General features: G+C 36.7%; 1 protein-coding gene across 14 annotated transcripts in view; it reads right to left on the bottom strand.

The window, feature by feature from the left end:
• Positions 1-23188, bottom strand: part of Iqcm (IQ motif containing M) — a 693129-nt gene that overhangs the window by 190981 nt on the left and 478960 nt on the right. For all 14 annotated transcript variants that reach the window (XM_031340352.1, XM_031340354.1, XM_031340355.1 and 11 more), the window contains one exon: positions 20975-21033. In XM_031340352.1, coding sequence (XP_031196212.1) covers positions 20975-21033 — 59 coding nt within the window. The remainder of the gene's footprint in view (positions 1-20974; positions 21034-23188) is intronic.

The raw sequence follows: 23188 nt of genomic DNA, 5'->3' as shown, positions 1-23188 counted from the left end.
GTGGCCAGGAAACATCTGCTACTTAGATAGTATCTCCTAGATATAACGAGGGGAATGCATTCATGAAATCTTAGCAATATAATTGCCTTTACTTGTATATACTAGAATGAATAACTTCTAAGTGGTACAGAAATTTTTCCAACTAACATGTTGGTGTTTAGAGAACAAATTCCTAAAGAAATTTTTGTATATATTATAAGTTATGAAATCAACAGATATGTCAGTAGAAATTAAGAATACATACTAATCTACTTCATCTATGAAATGAGTTAAATATATATAAATGATTTTACTAAGTATTTTATTATTGTACTATATCTCTAAATTTTTAATAATAATCATGGCTGGGTTTGGTCCCACTGCCTGTTATCTCAGAATTTACTAAGGACTAGAAGCTCAAGGGTAGCCTAGGATATACAGCAAGTTTGAGGCCAGCTCAGGGTACAAGACACTAGGATTCACTGAAAAAGAGGTACTAGCTGGAGAGGAAAGGGGTACATGGAAGGACAGTGGAGATGAGAGTGAATGAGAGCAAAGAGTAATTATATGTACAACTAAAAAGAACATACTAAACCCTTGTATACTATGCTAAAAAATTACATTTTAATTAATAATTGAATTTATATATAAATAATAAAACACTAAAGGATGGATCGATCTTCCAAAAGGAGGGTATTATAGGGAAAACCTCTTGAGCACTAAGTAAAAGCATTACCTGTCAATAAAGAACTGAACAGCCAATAACTAGGTAGGACATCAGGCAGAGAGAGGAACAGTGGGAAAGAGTCAGGCAAGGGAGAATTCACTACCAAGACTCAGAGGAAGTCAGAGGTATGAAATGGAAGAGAAGTAACTAACCAACCATGTGTCAGACATAGACAAGAATAAACAGGTTAAATTAAAATTAGAGCTAGTTGAGGAGCAAGACTAAGCTAGGGCCAAAATCATTCATAAATAAAAATAACCCTCCATTGCCGCAGGTCGAGCCAGTCAAAGGTCCCTCAACCCAGGCGGGCAAGGAGTTGGCAAGAATGACACACAGATGCGAACACAAGGGAGTGTTGAGTCTGAGTGTATTTTTTCAAAATAGGCATCAGGCTTAAATGGTCATTACAGAAGGCAAAAGGAAGTTAGATAATACACCAGTCAAGGTACATGAAGTCATCTGAAACACAATGGATCTATAGAAAAGTATATACATTTAAATTCACAGGAACTTGGCAGCAATTTCATCTATAGTCAGGCTAATCTTAGAAGCCAGGTGTAAATAGTTTCCATTCTAATCTATTGTATAAGCCATGACCAGTGGGTCCTTAGTAAAAGCCTAACTACGCTAATCCTCTGAGCTAGCAGAGATATGCCCCAGGGGTCCCATTCTTGCTAACTTTACCTAGAACAATACAATAATCTAATTAGTGGAAGTGATTCAGCTATGAGGATTCTAGTTAAACTTGTCCTGGGATAACTAACTCCCATTCTATAAACTTCAATGCCAGACCTCCTTCACTATCTCCCTATCAATGCTGGAGGTGATTAGTCTGAATGGGTAACATTCTTTTCAAAATTCCAAGCCAAGGTTTGGTTTAACATAGAGTAGGGTATCGGAACATTGGTGAAGGTTAGAAAGCAATGTCCAGTTTTGCTTAGCTATTAGTAAATCATTCCTTGGGGGCACCGCCATACAGAAAGAAAGCACGTGAGACCTTCCATCGACTATTGCAAGGACAAATCTGGGTCACTTCCAAGTTAGAGAAATTGTTACAGTTACTGATACCTTAGTCAATGTCATCTGTGTAACATTTCTTAGCAAATACATTTCTGTGTTTAATGCATTCCTTATCATTCATATGTTAGTAAAATTGGACCAATAAAACAGTATTAAAGCATCAGTTGCCAAACTGATTATGTGACCCAAACTGTGCCTATAAATGAATCTTTGTCTACAAGGCAGACATATATCCATAAAACAACCGCAATCTCAAATTCTTTTCTGTAAATTCTGATTGAGTCCATAACAAAAATTGTCTTAACTCATTCAGTGTTAAATCCTATAACCTTGAATATAAATTCAAATTCCAGTTAGTCATTTAGCTGTTGTCCACTAACACATTACAAGAATAGTATGTGCTCAGACAAAGGAGAGTAGCCACCTACCTTCACAAACCTCAGATCATACTCATTTTCTAAATAAAAAAATAGTTATTAAAGTTTCTACTATCCAAATCTGTCTTCATAAAATTGTGTTTCACTCAATTACAAAAAAAAAAAAATTGTATCTCTAGGAAATGATATCATATCCTCATAAAACCAAGCATACTATATAGTGTTTCATAATATATTCTAATTTAGAAATAATAATTTCTAAGCCAGGTTTGTGATAACCAGAGTACATTGAAGATATTGTCATATTCTCAAATAAAGTTTTTATTGTCATTAATTAAAACATAAAGATGGTTCTTCAAAATTTTTATGAGAAACATAAGGGAACATGTTCCAGCAACAACTTTGTTAAAATAGAAATAATATGACACAATTTTTTCATTTTCAAAATTAAACGGGAAATACTACATAAAACTGTCCAATTTCATTAAAAAGTTTTATTAAAGATTCTAGTCTCTTTAGTGCAGGAAAGTATTCTGCATGTTACAAAAAGAGAAATCTAGACACCAACCTAACCACAAAACCCTAGACCTACAATCTGTCTTGTTTGCAAGATGTCCTGGGGCAATAGAGGCAAGGAACTAGTAGAAGTAGCCAACCAATTTCTAGTTTAACTTGAGGCCCACACCATGAGAGGAAGCCCATGCCCTCTACCATCTGAATGCCCAGAAACCAAAGACTGGACATCCCAGAGTCCTAGTTTAGAACCAATTAAAAAATATATTTTGGATATATTTGCATAAAAATATATTTTGCTGTATTCATATTTCAGTGCCTTGTGCAATCATCATCAGAGAGGTTTCCTCTGACATCATATGGGAAGGGTGCATAGGCCCACATCCAGACATTATGTAGAGAGTCTAAATTGGAGGACTCGATCAGGTTCCTCCTCTCGAAAATGGGGAACTCATAGAAGAGGTTAGGGAATGACTGTAAGAGTCAGAGGGGATGGAGGACACCAGGAGAACACGGCACATTGGATCAACTAAGCAGAGATCACAGAGACTAAAGTAGTAAGCATGAGGCCTGCATGGACCTATCTGCGCAAGGTCCTCTGTTATGGCTAATAGCTTGGTGTTCTTGTGGTACTCCTGACAGTGAGACTGGATGCATCTCTAGCTCTTTTGCCAGCTCTTGGAACTGGCTTATCTTGTCCAGCCTCAAGAGGAAGGCTTTTGCCTTGTGTTACTTTATCTTGTTTTGTCATGTTTATCTTAGTTATGTCTTGTAGGCCTGCACTTTCCTAAAAGGAAATGGGGAGTGGTAGATATAGGGGGATGTGATGGAAGGTGGAGGAGAGATTAGAGAAGTAGAGGAAAGGGAAACAGGTAGGATATATTGTATGAGGGAAGAATATATTTTTAATTTAAACTTTTTTTTTAATGAAACAACCCCAACATTATTTTTTTAACTGCATTGATTATTCAAGAAAAATCTCTTACTACTATGAGAATAAAAATTCACTACCCTTTCTGAAAATTATGATAAAAGCCACATGCATGAAAATACCCACTGTGGCTTTATTTATTTATTTATTTTGGTTTTTTCGAGACAGGGTTTCTCTGTGTAGCCCTGGCTGTCCTGGAACTTACTCTGTAGAACAGGCTGGCCTCAAACTCAGAGATCCATCTGCCTCTGCCTCCCAAGTGCTCGGATTAAAGGCGTGTGCCACCACCGCCCATCTGTGGCTTTATTTATAACAGATGATACTTATACATATCTAAGTAAGTTGTTATATTAATTCATAAATGATAAAGTCACAAAACCAATGATGATTATGTCTTTGACATTAGGAGAATAAAGATATTAAACTACATGCATTAATGCTTGTATCTTTTATTTAAAATTCATGTAAATAGGAATAGGAAGCAACATGCCAAAATATTCCTGTGGTATATTAATGGTGTTTCCAAATCACCAGTGGATTGGACTCTTCTGACAGAAGAAATGCCCACCTTGCATGATTCTGACTCATTGTCCCAAAATAATGCAAATATTCCACTCATCTCTAGAATGCAATAATAAAGCACTGGGCTGCAAAGGAAAATTGGTTGTTATAATTTTTTTAAAAAAATACTATCAGATCATTTGAAATAGGCCAGCATAGAATGCAGATTTTTGTATGACAATGATATATAAACAGTGTCTTGAGGCCAAAGTACCCTTGAGTTAGAGAATAAACAGAAACTAGCCATGGTCTTTCTCTCCAAATGAAATTTTGAAAATTATTCGTTTAGCACATCTTTACAAAATTGTGATTAAAGGGAGAAATGATGCTTTTCCTGGAGATTCTTGGCTACCAATGAGTCTCTATAGCTGTCCTTACAGCAGGAAGTGATGGGCCATTAGAGGCTGGCTCTAGAACCCATTTTCACCTTGAGAGAGCATGATGCTTGTCTACAGATCCCCATAATCTTCCCTCATTATAAGAAAATGAAAAGACCAAAGAGCCAAGGCTGCATTTGGATTGTCACTTAAACATAATCTACAAATATGTAATCAAAGTATCATATCACATGGGTTTCAGAGACAGAACCAACCATTAAGTAAAATCACATGTGAGAAAAGATACAAGAAATTAATTAATAAGTTAATTGTGTCTGAGCATTATAGGCCTCAAGCTTAACAAACATTTGAATAGGGAATTTCATTTCAACGGCTGTTGCTTATATGACAATATATAAAACACTAAATCACTTTTAGAGATTGGTTCAGCTATTACTACTACTCAGTTTTTGGCTCATATACAAGCATTTTGCATGCCTCATTTATAAAAAGTACTGTTTGTCCATCTGTTCATAGGTTGAATGTGATTAAAGGATACTTATTTTGGCTACTTTAAAGTCAAATACTTTTTATGCTGGAAATACACAAGAAAATGAGTCTAGGTTGCCAAGTTCAGAAATACATTCAGAGACTGATGATGAATGCCCCACACTCCCAATTTCTTTTCCAGCCTGCATTATCACAAAGCAAATATCACCACTTTTCTGATTAGACTAGCATGCTGCTTTGTCCAAATGCTTTGCAATTTAATTTTAATTTACACAATTTACTTTGATTTGGATCTTCTGCTACCAAGCTGTGTTGAGGGCTTCCATTTCCTGAATGTGCAGCCTTGAAGCACAAGCCCGCGATCTCCCAGTGCTTTGACTGTGGATTTGAGAGCAATCTGGAAATGAGCAAACAAGTTAGCGAGCCACTTGAATCCCCTAAATAAGTCTACTTAGTAGGAAATAGGTGCATCGAATTCAGCATGGCTTTTAAGAGAAGGGATTTTCTGTCTCCATATTATCTATTTCCAGATCTCTCCAAGGGTTGAGTACTTCATGGCATCAAAACCTGATCACTTCAGAAATCAGAGAAGGTTCTGGGGACTTTCTAAAATGAGATGCAATGTTCCTCAAGTGGAAGATAATGTCACTTTAATTTAGGCAAAATCTTAAAGTGCTTTAACACATCAGAATGAGGTATGTTTTCTTCTGAGCTTTCTTTTCTCCTAGTTACCTTTACTACTCAAAATGCTGCCCTGTGTCCCAACATCTCCCCCATGATTTCCACAATGCGCCAATCTATTTTTGACCAGCCAAGGGTCTAGAGTCTGTTTTAGAATGGCTGTATTAAAAGATGGAAGCTGAAATCCTGCTTAAAGTTTCCAAGAGTTTCTGAATTTCTGAATGGGGTACTTTCTAAAAACCTAAATAGATTTCTAGAACATTCCAGACAAGAAATGACACAAGTCAACCAAATAAAGAGGAAATGTGGGTGAGATTATTCAGAAACAATTTTCTTACCCTGTTAGTGTTTAAGAAAAGATGAGTTTGTTTATTAATGCTGCTATTGATGCTCAGACTCAGTTTTCCAATTGTTTTTTCTTAAAATAAAGTAGCAATTTTTAAATTCCAAGTTCATTCCAAATGCTACAATTATTTCTTCCACTCAGTATAGATAAGCAGTCTGGAGGAGCATCACTTATGCTTTAGAGAGAAGGATCATTGCATGCAATGCACAGGTAGGAACAGAAAGGGAAGAGTGTTCTGTTCATTTAGAACTGATTCCAACTTCATGTGCAATGTCCTGCTTCTGGAAATGCTCTTTACAATGGAGATATCTGACAATCCTTTGCATTGTACCTACATTCTTTACTAGTAAGTCACTCTAGAAAATTATCCTGGAAGAAATATGGAATGACTAAAGTACTCATGCCAAAGGGTTATTGTTCAAACACACAAGTTGCCAGGCCCACATTTTTTTTATAAGCTTGTCTCTGAATAGAGAACCCAATGAGTTTTTCTGCTCTTACCCTTGGCAAACCATCTTATGTCTCTCGTGGCAGTTCTCTGATCACAAACCAAGCTTTTCTGGCAGGAAATCTAGCTCTCCTGCCTCTCTCCATCTCTCTGCTCTCTACATAGATGCAGGATGGTTCAGGGTCTGACTCCTGTTCATCGACTCTATTGCTCTTAGAGAAGCAACAGTAATGAAGTCCCTTAACAATTTGAATGATTTTGACATTTCCAATGAGATATATCTTTTAGGAACTCTGATTAGGGACTCTGATTACAGCAAATAAAATACGTCCAAAAAACAGACAGCAGTAATAAGCCACAAAAGAGATGAAACGTAGGAAAGGCATACACTGTCAGAGCAGCGCCTCGGAGTTGGGCGGCTCCTTTCCTCAGACCTCTGCCCCTCTATTAGCACTTTTGTAAGTTCCTCTAACAAAAAGTCATTGACAGTCTACCTTCCCATTCTTGGGATTTCATTCCTCCACATTGCTTTTGGTGCAGTGCTGTAATTTAAAGATGAGGAATTTTATGTGATCTTTATTTCATGATTTGTTCCTCCTCAGTTATTTTCCTCCTGATTCCAGGCAAGAATTACAGCCACTCACCCCCAGCCGAAATCTATACATTTCACAAGACCAGTACTTTCTTTACTTGTTGCTGTGTCCTTCAGGGGATGTTAGTGGAAATATGTCTGTTCTGTATTCATGAATGAGTATACAGACCAGGCCATCTTGGCTCTAGGGGAGACAACAGGAGGATTCATTTCAACCTGTAGCTATAGCGAACAGGCTCTACTAAGTTTTATGACTGTTGGTACCTAGTCACTTTGTGTTATAATTCCCCCTCCTCCGCAACCTCGACAGTACAAGGCTTCTGATCTGATCAAATTAGATTCGGAATCAGGGTGCTGCTTGCACAGCAGTCACTGGTCATACAAAGGTCTGTGTTTGATCCTGCTCCTGCAGGGATGTATAGCTCTATTGAGTAGAAACACCACATAAAAGAAGAGAAAGTTCAAATGTTTAGACAATAGTAGTAAGCAAGACACCAGTAACTGTTGACAGTATGGCAAGCAGGCAAACTCAAGGCAAGGCAACCAGAAACAAGGATGAGAGCCCCAGTCAAACCAAATACCACAGGATGATTTCATCTGCCCTAAACTTAGTTGTTCTTCAACTAGAAGGCAATCCTGGGAAAAGTGGTTCTCAGTCCCTGAAGGTACAGACTAGAGCCAGACTTGGAGGTAAGTGTGAAGCATTAAGACAGAATTGTTCCTCAAAGATGTATTCCTCTTCTAGCTACTCCCTACTAGCTATAAAAACCTCATGCCAGTGGGGTGGCATCAAGGTGATCTTCTCTGGCACTCTCTACTTACTAGACTAACAACTTGGATAAAGTAACTAAGTCATGCCAAGACTCCAAATTAGCCTGGCAGAGGGCAGGGGGCAAAAGCTGAATATAGTTAATCTATCTTCTAGCTTGCTACACAGTATCTAGGAATGTACTGGAAATGAAATAGCTTCTGCTAGACTGATTTTGCTGTCCTGAAGAGGAGGGACTAGCAGACTGGAAGGGACAGTCTGAAGCTAAGAAAAGATCTCATAAAGAAAATTGAAGCGTTCTTTCAGTAGTTAAATGTTCTAGGCTAATCAGAGCAATTTTCCATATTTATCCATTGATTTATTTACTATGAGAAACTGGATAATAAGTATCATATGAGAATTCGAAAGAATACCAAATGTCTTCACTTTAGAAAGAAATGGAAAAATAAAATTTGCAAAGCATGGTCCTCTAAGTTTAGTGTGTAAATCTGTTATCAGATTGATGATGGGGTAACATCATCAATTTTACATAACAAAGAAAGAATACCAGGTATTAGACCAAGCAAAAAAGGAGTAAGAAATTATTTTGACCCTGTGGTGGTTAGTTTTAACTGTCAACTTGACACAAACTAGAAACAACTTGGAAGAGAGCCTCAACTGAGAAATTATCAAGATGAGCATGAACTATGACCTGAGCATGCCTGTGGAGAACTATTGATTGTTCATTGCTGTAGGAAGATACCCCATTAGAGTTGGCATCATTCCCCAAGCAGATGTAGGAGGATGTAGGAAGAGGATGTAGGAGGATGTAGAAGAGGATGTAGGAAGAGAAACCCAGCTGAGAGAAGCAGGCAGAAAAGCAGGTGAACATGTCTATATTTCATTTCTTTCCATCCTTTATACTAAATGACCAACTATTTCAGGTTCTTGTCTATGACATCTTTTGTATGATGGACTGAAACCAGAAATTGTGAACTAAAATAAACTCTTTGTAGGGTTATTTAAAAAAAAAAAAAAAAAAACAAAAAAACAAAAAAACCTTACTTTAATAAGTGTACTTAAATATTTTAACCTCTCTTTTAGCCCATCACCCACCAGAGGTAGTGGAAAGAAAAGTTTAATAGGGCAAAGGAGGATATAGACCTTTTTAAAAATAATTGTTTTCTATAGTGAATCCAGTCTGCATTATCAGATCAGCAGTCCAGGTCACAGGTGCAGTAGCTCAATCCATGATCCACTCACAAACACCATTCACAAATCACAAATGGCAGTTCAATACAGATTAAATTATAAGGTTCTACAAAATTGACTGGAGTCCAAGGAAGCAGCACAAACAAAGATCAGCAAAGAGTGGCAAGGTGAACCAATACCACATAGCATTGTCCGCTATCTATTGGGTTATATTTCTATCCTTTCCAAACATCATGTGTTTTCTCAAGCACCTGTTCTAGCAAAGCATCACATGCCCTTTTTCTTGGCTGTTTTCAGAAAAACACCACATGTCTGTTCTCAGCAAAACTTCCTCCCATGTGTCTGCTTCAGTGAAAAATTCTCTCATAAAGCAGTTTTCAGAAAAACATCACATGACACAACTAAGGCTCCACAAAAAAACAAAAAAAAATATCCACTTCACCTTTCTCCCCTATGCTACTTTTTGGTTGATATTCTAGTATAGTGATAGAAATGAAACCAGACCAAGTTTACCGTCCACTATGATGGAGAAGTCATGGCAACAGAAGCAGTTGTAGCCGTAATTATTTACTTCTTCATATCTTAAATTAATAAGAAGCAAAGAAAGGGCAATACTGGTAAATACAGCTGGCAATACAGCTTTCCAGTCACTCTATGACTCTGGCCCATGATATGGCTCTACCACATTCAAGGCATGTAGTCTCCCTTCATTTAGACCTCCTTGGAAAACCACTCACAGTTATATTCAAAGATGTACCACACTAACCCTTGCCCATTTCTTAATCTAATCTATTTGATAACCAAAAACATAATAATGGGGAAATATAGACTGATTGGTTAGTCTTGAGGTAATTAGATGGACAATATGAATACAAACTGCAAGAAGATATATAGAAGAGAAGGCTGAGAAATTGAACATAACTGTTTTAAGTTTGAGACACAATTATAGAACATGCCTATGGAAATATCCAGAAAACAGTTTCTACATTCTTTGCATGATGCTTTTCCTACTAGAATTTGAAGGTAAGACCCTATTGCTGAAGAGACCATACGCTTCAGACACAAGACATGAAAGAATAATACTGGCTATACCTAGAAATCTCCTCCCTGAGGATTAGCTTTCATGACGCTAGAAAGTTATATACTGAAGCTACCAGTAGAGACAGTAAGCAACGGTCCTGCCAGCTATGACACCTATAAACCATAGCAATGTCCATAATAAGATATCTCAAAAGCACCAATTTATGTCTAGGCAATAACCAATAGCAGTCTAAAGGACTTAAGGTCAGCTCAATTGTCAGGAATTCTCTGTATTTTGACCAGTTGTGGGTGTCTGTAATTGTTTACATATGCTGCAAAAAGAATCATCTTTGATAAGGATTGAGAACTATATCTATGGGTATAAGAATTAAGTACTTCACATATTTACCCACATAACATGTTTAAACCACATAACAATTCTATGAAAAAATATTATTAACTATTCCCATTTATATAAGAAAACAGAGGCTAATTAATCATACATTATAAATAGCAAAAGGATCTTGAACCCAGGCAGGCAGTAGTAAAACTCAGGCTCTAGACCCTAGAGAGAACCTACTATTGACTTTTTCCCAAACCAATATAATCTCTAAATATATTTTTAATACTTCTTTTATATGTATATATTTCAAAGACAATACTCAAAACAAAAATTAACAAAAAGTATTTTCTTTGCATATTTTGCAAACAACCTAGCATCAAAGAGTCTGACAATTCTAACAATTCCAGCAAAACCAACAATTAACAAAGCCTGACTCTGATTCATTTTATGATTGTTGCTTTAAGTATGACAAAAGAATAGCTTTACCAGTTAGAACTGTTGTGTGTTGTATAAGAAATTAATTACTAGCAATTTTAGGGAGGCATGTGTCAATGTGCATGTGGACATCGAAGAGCAACTTGCAAGACTTGGTTCTCTCTTTCCATCATATGGATTCACATTCAGTTAATCAGAATTGGTGGTAAGCACTCTCACCAGCTATGGCATCATTGTTAACTCTAAAAAACTATCAGTACAAAAGTAAATGTGAGGCCAGTTCCAAATATTGTCACTTGATCAGCTATGTGATTCCAGATAAGTCACATTAATTCTGTAAGCTGGCAAGATTTCATCAGAAGGAAAATTGTTTTTTTGTTTTGTTTTGGTTTGGGTTTTTTTTTGTTTTTTGTTTTTGTTTTTCAAGACAGGGTTTCTCTGTGTAGCCCTGGCTGTCCTGGAGCTCACTCTATAGACCAGGCTGACCTTGAACTCAGAAATCTGCCTGCCTACATTTTGCTTGTTGCATAGAGTAAAAAATGTCACAATATATTTTTTTGGCTTCTTTAAGATATTATAAGTACTTAATTGTGGATCAGTCTCAGTTACCTTGAGTTGCCATTGTACATGCTAAAGGTCTAAATCCAAAGCTATAGCATATAGCTATATGTTTCCTAATGTTAAAGGGGAGCCATGTGGTCATGAAAGAAGCCAAAGAAATGATGGCTACATTAGTTATTTAAAACTTTACAGAAACCTTACCATAAAGTTCAGACTATTGAAGAAACACGTCCTTTGTCTCTTGCTGTTTTTTCTTTCAAGATAAAGTCTTGCTATGTGGCCCTAATTGGTCTAGAAATTTATATGTAAACCTGGCTGGCCTTGATATTATTTCTATCCATGGGTTACAGGCTTGTGCCACAAAATTATGTTAAAAAGTATTGATACTTCTCCATTTACCATACATGACAGCAATAATAAGGCATAGTCATGAGGGAACTTCCTTATTTAGTGCACCTTAGTATTTGGGTGGAGATAACTATCTTCCATTTCAAGAACTTGTATTAATTTCCATACCAATAAAGAGAGGACACATTTGTCCCAACAAATGTGACTGGGAGTGACTGGGACCAGCAGGACCCAGGCACAAAGGAACTCCACCAGTCCAGTGGCACAGGTTGCTTCCAGTCTGTCTTGGCCTGTGCTCTGAGCAGACCTTGGGTGCAAATTTTACAGGAAGTCCCACAACACCCAGAGGAAGCTCCACTCCCTGGCACTCTAACAGGCCCATGATCACAGGATCCCAGAATCACAGGATCACAGAGACAGCTTGAATCTGAGGAGTTCTGACACAACCATGATCACAGGAAGGACAGGCCCCAGTCAGATTAAGCCAGGGCAGGTAGCACTAGAGATAATCAGATGTCAGGAGGCAAGCATAAGAACATAAGCAACAAAAACCAACATTATGTGGCATCATCAGAACCCAATTCTCCCACCATAGCAAGTCCTGGACACACCATCACACTGGAAAAGCAAGATTCAGATCTAAAATCACCTCTCATGATGAAGAAAAAGGACTTGAAGAAGGACATAAATAACTCCCTCAAAGAAATAAAGGAGAACACAGGTAAACAGCTAGAAGCCCTTAAAAAGGAAACACAAAAATCCCTTAAAGAACTACAGGAAAGCACAAACAGGTGAAGGAAATGAACAAAACCATCCAGGTTCTAAAAATAGAAATAAAAACAATAAAGAAATCACAAAGGGAGACAACCCTAGAGTTAGAAAGCCTAGGAAAAAGATCAGGAGTCATAGGTGCAAGCATCAACAACAGAATACAAGAGATGGAATAGGGAATCTCAGGGACAAAAGACACCATAGAAAACATTGACACAACAGTCAAAGAAAATGCAAAATGCAAAAAGCTCCTAACCCAAAACATCCAGGAAATCCAGGACACAATGAGAAGACCAAACCTGAGGATAATAGGTATAGAAGAGAGTGAATATTCCCAACTTAAAGAGCCAATAAATATCTTCAAAAAATTATAGAAGAAAACTTCCTTAACCTAAAGAAAGAGATGCCCATGAACATACAAGAAGACTAAAGAACTCCAAATAGACTGGACCAGAAAAGAAATTCCTCCCGTCATATAATAATCAAAACACCAAATGCACTAAACAAAGAAAGAATATTAAAAGCAGTAAGGAAAAGGTCAAGTAACATATAAAGGCAGGCCCCTCCAAATTACACCAGACTTCTCACCAGAGACTTTAAGAGCTAGAAGATGCTGGGCAGATGTCATACAGACGCTAAAAGAACACAAATGCCAGCCCAGGCTACTATACCCAGCAACACTCTCAATTACCATAGATGGAAAAAAAGATACTCCATGACAAAACCAAATTCACACAATATCTTTCCACAAATCCAGCCCTACAAAGGATAATAGATGGAAAACACCAACATAAACAGCAAAACTATACCCTAGAAGAAGCAAGAAATTAATCTTTCAACAAACCCACACAAACCTAACTCCACCTCTAACAACAAAATGACAGGAAATAACAATTACTTTTTCTTAATATCTTAATTGATTAAAATCCAAAAATATGAGGAATCAGAAATTTGTTGGCTGTCATCCAGTGGTCTCTCTAATTTGGTAATTGGAGAAATAGCTCCAATATTGTACAATCCATATACACTTTTTGCATGTTTGTACATGACAGTGTCTTGCTGTGTACCACGTAATGGTCTTCAGATCAGGTTCTCCTATCTCAGCCTATTAGTGGGATTGTTTATTTGATGTTTTTACACCATACTATGATTTTCAGAACAGCTTACATATTTCAAAATTATTTATACAGCCAAAAGAAATGCAGACAATTAACTTGGGAGGTAGCTTGTAAAAGAACAACAAAGAGTGAGACTGAATGCTTTGCTTGGTGTTTGTAACTATTGTATCAAGTTTGAAGAAGAGAACTTTGTAAGTTACTCTTTCTCTGAGATGAATGCTTTTCAAAATAATCACAGCCAATGAACCAGATTCTTACCCTCACCTAATATCTGTGCCACCCTCCAAGCAGAACCATTGTTCATTGAAACAGTTGGTGAATGACTTCACAGATAGACCATCTTAATACACACACAATTTCTTAAATGAATGTAACCTGTTCTCTGTTTGCTAAGAATGAAGACAATCACTCAAGTTAAATAGCTTTGACCATAGTAGGAAATCTGTATCAAAAATCGTGCCTAAGCCGGGCGGTGGTGGCGCATGCCTTTAATCCCAGCACTTGGGAGGCAGAGGCAGGTGGATTTCTGAGTTCGAGGCCAGCCTGGTCTACAGAGTGAGTTCCAGGACAGCCGGGGCTACACAGAGAAACCCTGTCTCAAAAAACCAAGAAAAAAAAAAATCGTGCCTAAAATTCATTCCTTGGCACAGTAGAACTTTTAACACTTAGCTTAGCTACGATGGAGGTAAAACCCTTTGGTGATATGAGGGTCATTGAAGTACTTATTACAATGAGGTGATATGAGGGTTATTGAAGCCTTATTACAATGAACTCCAATGTCTAAAAATTTTTCTTATTTTGGTCTTATACCACAGTAAGAGCCAAAATTTTAAGCTCTACTAAAAACAAAACAAACAAACATAAAAGACTTTATGTACTTATGTTCATTTAAAAAAATACTAGTAGTGATGTATTATTTTAAGATATACAGTTAATGTTTGGAGTTATTTAAAATTTATATTGAGAAAAACGTATGTATTTTCAGTATTGCTGTAGACAAGCATCTTCATCAGATTGTTCAATTGATTGTTGTTTTATATCAAATAATTTTTATAATACTCATTTTATTATTACAATATTTTATAAATTTTAAAGAATATGACAAAATAAAAATTAAATAAATAAATAAATAAAAAGAAATAACCAAATGCTTAACTTATAACTAGTATTACTCAATGTTTTTTATTCCTAATGATATTCTGGTATACCCATGGATCAGTGCTTAGCCCAAGGATCATCAGAGAGGCAACATCCAGTAACTGATGGTATGGATACAGAGACCAAAAGGCAAACAAACACTAAGGGGAGCCAAATGGAACCTCACAAAAGATGCAGAGAGAGGATTGTAGGAGCCAGAGGGATCTACACCAGTAGAATACTGCCCTTAAGAATCAACTAAGCAGGGCTCATAGGGGATCATAGAGACTAAGCCTGCATGGGTCGCAACTAGGTCCTCTGCATATACATCATGTTTATGTAGTTTGGTGTTATTATGGGACCCCTAGGAGTGGGATTGAGGGGCATCTTTGACTCTTTTGCCTGCTTTGTGTACCTTTTCCTTCCCAGTGGGTTGCCTAGTCCAACCTTAATATGAAGATTATTTCCTAGTCTTATTAGAACTTATTATATCCCTGGAAGGCCTGCTCTTGTTTTTAAATAAGAGTGGATCTTGGGGAAAGAGGAAGGAGGGAGGAGAAATTTCGGTCAGTACGTAATGTATAAGAGAAGAATAAATAGATGGATGGGTAGGTAGGTAGATAGGTAGGTAGAGATGGATAGATAGTAGATAGATAGATAGATAGATAGATAGATAGATAGATAGATAGATAGATAGATAGATAGATGAGTTTATTTGGCTCATGATCACAGGTTACAGTTCATTATTGCAAGTAAATCAAGGTAGCAGTTATTCACATCATATCCAGGGTTAAGAACAGAAAGCAATGAATTAATGCTTGTAAGCTAGTGCTCAACAACTTTTTCCTTTCCAGTCAGCCAGGGACCCAGTCCTGAATGGTGTCACTCACATTTAGGGTGGGTCTTCCAATTAAGAAAATATATCAGCAGCATGTCCATAGAATAATGTAACCTAGAGAACTCTTTAGTGAGGCTCCTTTCCCAGGTGATTCTACTTTGTGCCAAGTGAACATTCAAAATGAAACACCATATTGATAGTAATGGATTCAGATGAAAAACACATGTTAATTGAATTCACATTTGTGGAGAGCTGCGAAGCACCACACCTCAAAGATGGCGCTGGCCGCCGCCCCCCGCCAGTCTGATGGCGAGCACTCTTGAAGTAAACAACTCCTTATTTGGTTATGGACTGAGGCAACTGGCTTGCTTCCGCTATGTGGGCCTGTTAGATAGCACCACGTGGCTTTACCTGGGTGGCTGACCATACAGTATTTAACCTGTGGGTTGGCTTTCCTCGGGGTCAGAAAAATTCTTAAAGGTTCCTGAATAAACTGCTGGAGAAGAGCCCGAGAGTGTGTTGCGTCATTCTTGCTGGTCGAGGGTGGACGCGACACACATTCATTTCTTTTCCCCAATAGTTCCATTCCATTGTACATCTGTGTAACATTTGGGTGATAAAGAGTTTTAATACTACCTGCCTGGGTTCAAGCTCCTTTTGCTATTTATAATGTATGATTTTGAGGTAATTAATTAGTCTCTGTTTTCTTATATAAATAGGAATAGTTAATTTATTTTCTTCATGGAATTGTTATGTGGTTTAAATGTGTGTTGTGAGTAAATATGTACTTAACTCTTACACCCATAGATAAGTATAGTTCTCAACCCTCATCAAAGAAGATTCTTTTTGCAGCATATTGAAACAATTACAGATACCCACAACTGGTCAAAATGCAGAGTATTCTTGACAATTGAGTGGCCAAATCATTCAATACACATGTAACAAAATCACTATACCTACAGCTCAAGGGCCATCACACAAGAGGGGGTGAAAAGATTAGAATTGCCACAGGACCATATTTGCTGTGGTACTGGGTCATCTGTTAAATTATATTACAAAAGTGGAGATAAGTTCTAAATTTGGTTCTAGTACTGAGCATATATGTTTGTTCATGTGACTATTTACTTACAGTGTAATGTTCAAGTTGGAGATCTAGTACCAAGAATACACTGGTGAATACAGAACACCAGAGCACAGGAACCTCTGCTTTGTCCTCCTTGGGTTTTTACTCTAATAACACAGGTGGACAGTAATTATGAGACCCAAGATAATGACAGATGTGTGATGGGCAATATGTGACCTACTAAAATAATATGGACTTGAGGGGTGATCAGTGTGGTAGAATATGCTATTCTAAACAGTGTGGCAGAGTAGATGACAGAGCTCCTGACAACAATGGTTAATTGAGGAAACTATGGCCAGGGTTACATCAACATGCAATAAAGCATTACTTCTGAAGTTCTCTATTCATTTGTGCATATATGTGTATATCCACATGCATATGCATTTATGCAACATTATCATTTAGCCTATAAAGATGCTCAGTATTGTCTAATTACCCTTTCCTGTTGCTGAGGTAAAATACTGAGAAGAGTTCTTTAAGGGAGAATTTATTTTAACTCACAGTTGAAGGTTCAGTCCATCATGGTGAAGAATTAAGGCAGCACAAGCTTAATGCTGCTGGTCAACTCGTATCCACAATCAGATGGATGCACGCTGGTGTTCAGATCTCATTCTCCACTAATGCAATTAAGATAATCCCACACAGGCATGCCCAGAGGCGAGCCATTCATTTTACCAATTAAAACTGATCACAAGTACTTTTCTCCTAACATCATAGTTACATAATTATAATTATCTTATATTTATCTCCAGATATATCTTTCTTCTTCTCCCAGATACACTGAAGGCAATGGTTCTCCTTTTTATAACAGGTAAATGGAGAAAAAAGGAAAAAAAGAACACAGGTAGAATAAACTATGTGGAAAAATAATCAAGCTTTCTTTTTTTCTTTTTCTTATCAGAATTCTTTTCAAAATGAGCTACGTTTCCCAGAAGTTGGCATCTAAAGCGCATCAGCTTCATGAACAGGTGTCTAAAGCATAAGCCCACACCTCACTCTAGTGTCATAGCTCAGGAAATCGTGGTGGAGACACAGTGCAGTTTCTAAAGCAGCACCTGTTCTGAATTGTTAACTGCAGTGGACGTCAGTTTGCCTTTGATGCAGTGCTTCCTCTTTCTGTGGGAGACTGTGTCCATCCATTGGGACTGAGCACAGGGTCCCCATTGAAGAAGCTAGAGAAAGAACCCAAGGAGCTGAAGGGTTTGCAGCCCCATAGGAGAAACAACAATATGAAGTAACCAGTACCCCCAGAGCTCCCAGGGACTAAACCACCAACCAAAGAGTACACACGGTAGGACTCATGGCTCCAGCTGCATATGTAGCAAAGGATGGCCCTAGTCAGTCATCAATTGGAGGAGAGGCCCTTAGTCCTGTGAAGGTTTTGTGCCCCAGTGTAGGCAAGCGGCAGGGCCAGGAAGTGGAAGGGGGTGGGCTGGTGAGCAGAGGAAGGGGACGGAATAGGGAGTATTTCAGAGAGGAAACCAGAAAAGGGGAGAACATTTGAAATGTCAATAAAGACATATCTAATAAATAAATAAATAAATAAATAAATAAATAAAGCCTAAAAATATTAGTTAGGCAATTTGATTGAACTGAAACTGATTTTCCTCAAAATGTTTCTTCTTTCTCCTTAAATATAGTTAGAGCTTTCTCAAGCATATCTTAATCTTACTACTTTTCAACAGTCTTCACAAGTGTACACAGAGATTAAAAGCTTTCAGAGGTTATGATTTAAAGATATCTTCAACCACCCCCTCCCCTCAAGGCTTGGGGGACTTTCGGAAGAGGAGGAAGCTGTAGGTGACCAATGATGTCCAAACACAACAGGACATAGACATTCAGAGAGACTGTGTTAGCAAGCACTAGACCTGCTCATGTTCAAACAAGAAGTGTCTCAGCATAGGGTTAACACAGGGTCCATCTTAGATCCCAGCACTGAGTTGGGGAAATTGACATGGTGCCCCATCTCTAACAAAGAAGCTACTGGCTCTTGATATCCACTAGCAAAGGGAAAATCAATTTTCTCCAATAAAGTTTCACTAGGTATATCAACCACACAAGAGGGTAGGCCCTAAGCCCAGGAGTAATTGGACAATACAAATAAATTCCATTTTTATATATACATGCTTCTTATTTTGTTTTGCTTGGGCACTTTTTGTATTATTGGATTTTCGGTTGTTTGCTGTGATTTTTTGTGGGAATTTTCATGAGAGAGAGAAAGGACATAAATTGGGTATGGGAGATCTAGGAGAAGTTGATGGAGGAGAAAATATAATTGAAATATATCGTATATAAAGTTTCTTAATTAAATGGATAGAGTTGGATGACTCAGGAGTTAAGAATTGCTGCTTTTCAGAAGACTGAAGTTTGCTGCCTGATGTCCATGATATAACCTGTAACTACAGCTTCATGGGATCTGATGCCCAACTCTAGCTTCTGCAGGCATCTGTATACACATGTACATATACACATAGACATATTTAAAGAACAAAGCAAAGAAACCTGTGGGGGTTACACCCCACAGGTTGAGAACCATTGCTGTAGCAGATAAGTGGCTTATATGAGGAAATGCTTAGAATTCAAATTAGCTGGCTAGATCTAGGCAATCAACTGCAACAAATGATAATATCTGAGAATGTGAAATTTCTTACTAATAATAGGGCTAGAATAATTTTAATTTAGTAACATCTATAAGGAAAGGGATTTCCCAATAAAACTATCCAGCAGAAGAATATTTGTAAGAAAAACACTATCACATACTTGTGACAGTTAACTTTATTATTTTTAAAACAAGTTTATTTATGGGAAGTTAAAATAGCATCCGATTAACAGACATGGGTTGCTTAGGCTTTCTATTTCTTCTTGTGTCAGTTTTGTCATATTATTTTTTTCTAACAAAATTTAGTTTTTGTCTTTTACTTGAATGTAATTATCATTAAATAGTTTACACAGTACCTATTTTCATTTTCATGTCACAGGATATAGAATAATCCCCTTTCTTTCATTTTTGATGTTATTAATTTTCAGATTCTCTCATCCTTTTGAAAATCAAATGTAATAGAAGCATATAAATTTCATTCATCTTTTCAAAGAACTTTCGGGTTTGTTAATTGCTTCATTGTTTATCTTAAATTTCATTGTTTTCTGTTTGATTTTTATAAATTGTACAAATTTTTTGTTTAGTTTTTGGTTTGAGGGGGTTTTTTTTTGGCTTGCTTGGGTTTTTTTTTTTGGCTTTTGTTTTGTCTTTGTTTAGTTGCTTTTTTTAATAATGTGTTGAATATAGGCTTGTTTATGACTACATTGGTCTAGTTAATTGGTGGTTTGTCTTTAAATGTCCTATGTCTAGAATTTTCTTCATTATTTTAATAGCTTCCCTTTCTATGCTGGAGAGGCCCCTGTCTTTATGAATATCATCTTGTACATAAAATTTTCCTTACAATGCACATATTCCAACATCTAGAATAATTCTTTAAAGATTTATTTTATTTTTAAATATGTGTATAGGGGAAGGGGTCATGCATATGTAGGCTGTTACCTACAGAGGACAGAAAGAATACCAGATTCCCTGCCATGATCCACCTAATGTGAGTGTTAGGGACTTAACATCCTCTCCAGAGCAGCACAGGATCATGACCACTCAGCAGTCTCTTCAGCTCTCCTTTTAATGTAGCCAAGTAATCCAATAAAAATTAATTGTTCAAGTTTTTACTTTAGACTGTACTCGGTGGTTTGTTTTGCACATGCACAGTTCAGAGGCCAGTCAGTAATTGAAGAAGAGTTTACATTCAGACCCAGAATTCCCCCTCTGGACTCTTCTCCTTTGTAGAATTCCATAGTTAGTTTCCAGTTACTCTATAGTCCCAGATTCTCCAATAATGTTAATTAATGAATGCATTTCCAGTTTATGAAAAAGCACACATCTGGAAACTGACCTTTTCATAAAATTTGCTCTGCAAGCCAGGGGACCTGATTTCAAATCCCTCATACCCATGTAAAAAATCAAATACCAGTACATGGCAAAAAGATAGGTAGATCTGGAGAGCTTGCTGGCCAGCCAGTCTAGCCGAGGGTCTGGCTCAGTGTGAAACCTTGTCTCAGGTAATAAATGACTAGCAATAAATGAAGATGCTCAATGTCCAACTCTGGCTTCAGCATGCATACTCATTCATATACTTGCACACAAGTAACACAATTAACTGAGCTCTCAACAACCTATACTTCCTTATATTTCAGTACTAAAGTCATCAGGTATATCATCAACATGAAAAATAAACACACTTATTAGTGTTTTCCTTCTCTGTTATAAAAGACCAACCTTTTGTCTGGCTTCAGTTCTTTCTTGATAGGTTGTAGAACTTTCTTCTTAAGGGGTCTCTGTAAAGAGTTGAGATAAGAAGAAAATAACTTGACTACCTGTAAGCTTTTAATTTCATTTATGTTGTTACAGTTTCAAGTGAAGAATAAATCTTCATAATAAAAATATATTTACATTCTAAAATATATCATAAACCCAATATCCATGATGAATATGTATGTATGCTCAAAGTAGTGTAATTGTTGAATCTTCATCAGTATTTTTTGCACCCAGATATATAACTCTTAGTAATAATATTGGCAAAAGGGTGTTTTGTAAATGTATTATAGATAAAATTATATTTATTTGACACTGTAAATAAATCTTTACAATCTTAAAAAATATCTTATGTAACATTTTACAAAATGAATGCCATCTATGAAAATTAAAAATAACTTTAAATCAGGTTAATAAGGAAATATAAGTAGAAGAATGATGTGAAATATTTCCTAATTGTAAATATTTGGTATGTGTATCAGATATAGATATCAAATTCCTAGTTGTCAAAGAATTATGAACTAAACTACATCACCCTCAAATTCTTAAAGCCTTAATTCCTATGTATATATTTTTCTCAAATGCTTCAAAAACTGAGACGTTCAATGATGAGGTCAAGAAAAGGAAGAGGCATAAGAATAAAATCCTGTGATGACACAGGGCAAAGAGGTAAAAAAAAAAAAAAAAAAGTTCCAAATAAAGGAAGAAAAAATACTCTTGCTGGCAGCATAAGCTTAGATTTTCAGCTTCCAGAATTATGAGATAATTAACTGTTAAGCCATATACATTGTGCTTTGTTAGCACAACCCAAAAGAGTAATATAAAAATACCCAGGAAAACAGTTCAGTAAGAGAAACCAATTTACATTCTGTGAAAAATGTCTTCCACGTGTCATTCAAACCAAGACTGGTGTAAGGTGCTAGAGTCACTCCGAGTTATTATACAACAATGTTCGATACTTAGTTTTCCTATACATTTCTTTAATACTAACCAATTATAACACTAGATGGGAAGATCACCCCATAATAGCTTGGAATAACCAGTCATCACCTCTGACCAGTGTAAGGCAAAGGTAAAGCAAATCCATTTCATCCACTTCATAATTGCCCATGATCATTACTTTTGAAAAAAAATAGGTATGAGAAATTTGAAGAAATCCTGATACCTGAGGGAAAAATGGAGCATGGGAGGTCATTGCTAATGGAAGGCTTTGTGGTATAATATGACATGTGCGTACTGTGTGGAAAACCTGTCTTTTCTGTTCACATTTAAGCTTCAAGTGTGTCTTTGATAAATGAAGCAAGAACATATCTTATATAAATCCTCAGAAAACATAAAAGGCAACATAAAGATGAAATGTAAAGATGTTGCAATTGTTTGAAGACATAATTCATTTGTTTTTAATCATAGCTCTCACCTACAAATCTAAGCTTTGTTTTATATCATATTTCTTCAGATACAATCTTAGCTGTATATACTCTTGCTCTCTTGTGATATTTACTTCTAAGTACTAAGATTCTTTTTCTACAATTACATTAGAAAATGAGAACTTCATGAGTGAAAAGATACCGTGTGCGTACTTCTGAGTCTGAGTTACCTCACTCAGGATGATCTTTTCTAGTTCTATACATTTGCCTGCAAATTTTATGATGTTACTGTTTTTAACAGCTGAGTAATGCTCCATTGTGTCAATGTACATTTTCTTTATCAATTTTTTCAGTTGAGGGACATCTAGGTTGTTTTCAGTTTCTGGTTATGATGAGTAAAGCTGCTATGAACATAGTGGAGCAAGTGTCCTTAAGGAAGAATGAAGCAACCTTCTGGTATATGCACAGAAGTGGTATAGCTAAGTTTTTGGGATAGATTGACTCCCAACTTTCTGAGTAACCTCCATATTAATTTCCATAGTAGCTGTATAAATTTGTGCTTCCACCAGCAATGGAGAAGTGTTTCCCTTGCTGCAGCAAATTGAGGAAAGATCTTCACTAACCCTATACCCGACAGAGAGATAATAGCCAAAATCTATAAAGAATTCAGTAAGTTATACACCAACAAACCAAATAACCCAATTAAAAATGGAGTATAGCATTAAACAGAAAATTCTCAATGGGGGGTGCATTTAGGGGTGATACCTAAATGGGTGCTCCCCAATCTCAAAGCAGAAGGGCAGAAGGAATG

The sequence above is a fragment of the Mastomys coucha genome, unplaced genomic scaffold (genome assembly GCF_008632895.1).
Source record: "Mastomys coucha isolate ucsf_1 unplaced genomic scaffold, UCSF_Mcou_1 pScaffold22, whole genome shotgun sequence".
Taxonomy (NCBI): domain Eukaryota; kingdom Metazoa; phylum Chordata; class Mammalia; order Rodentia; family Muridae; genus Mastomys; species Mastomys coucha.
This window is presented reverse-complemented; position numbering and strand designations above follow the sequence as displayed.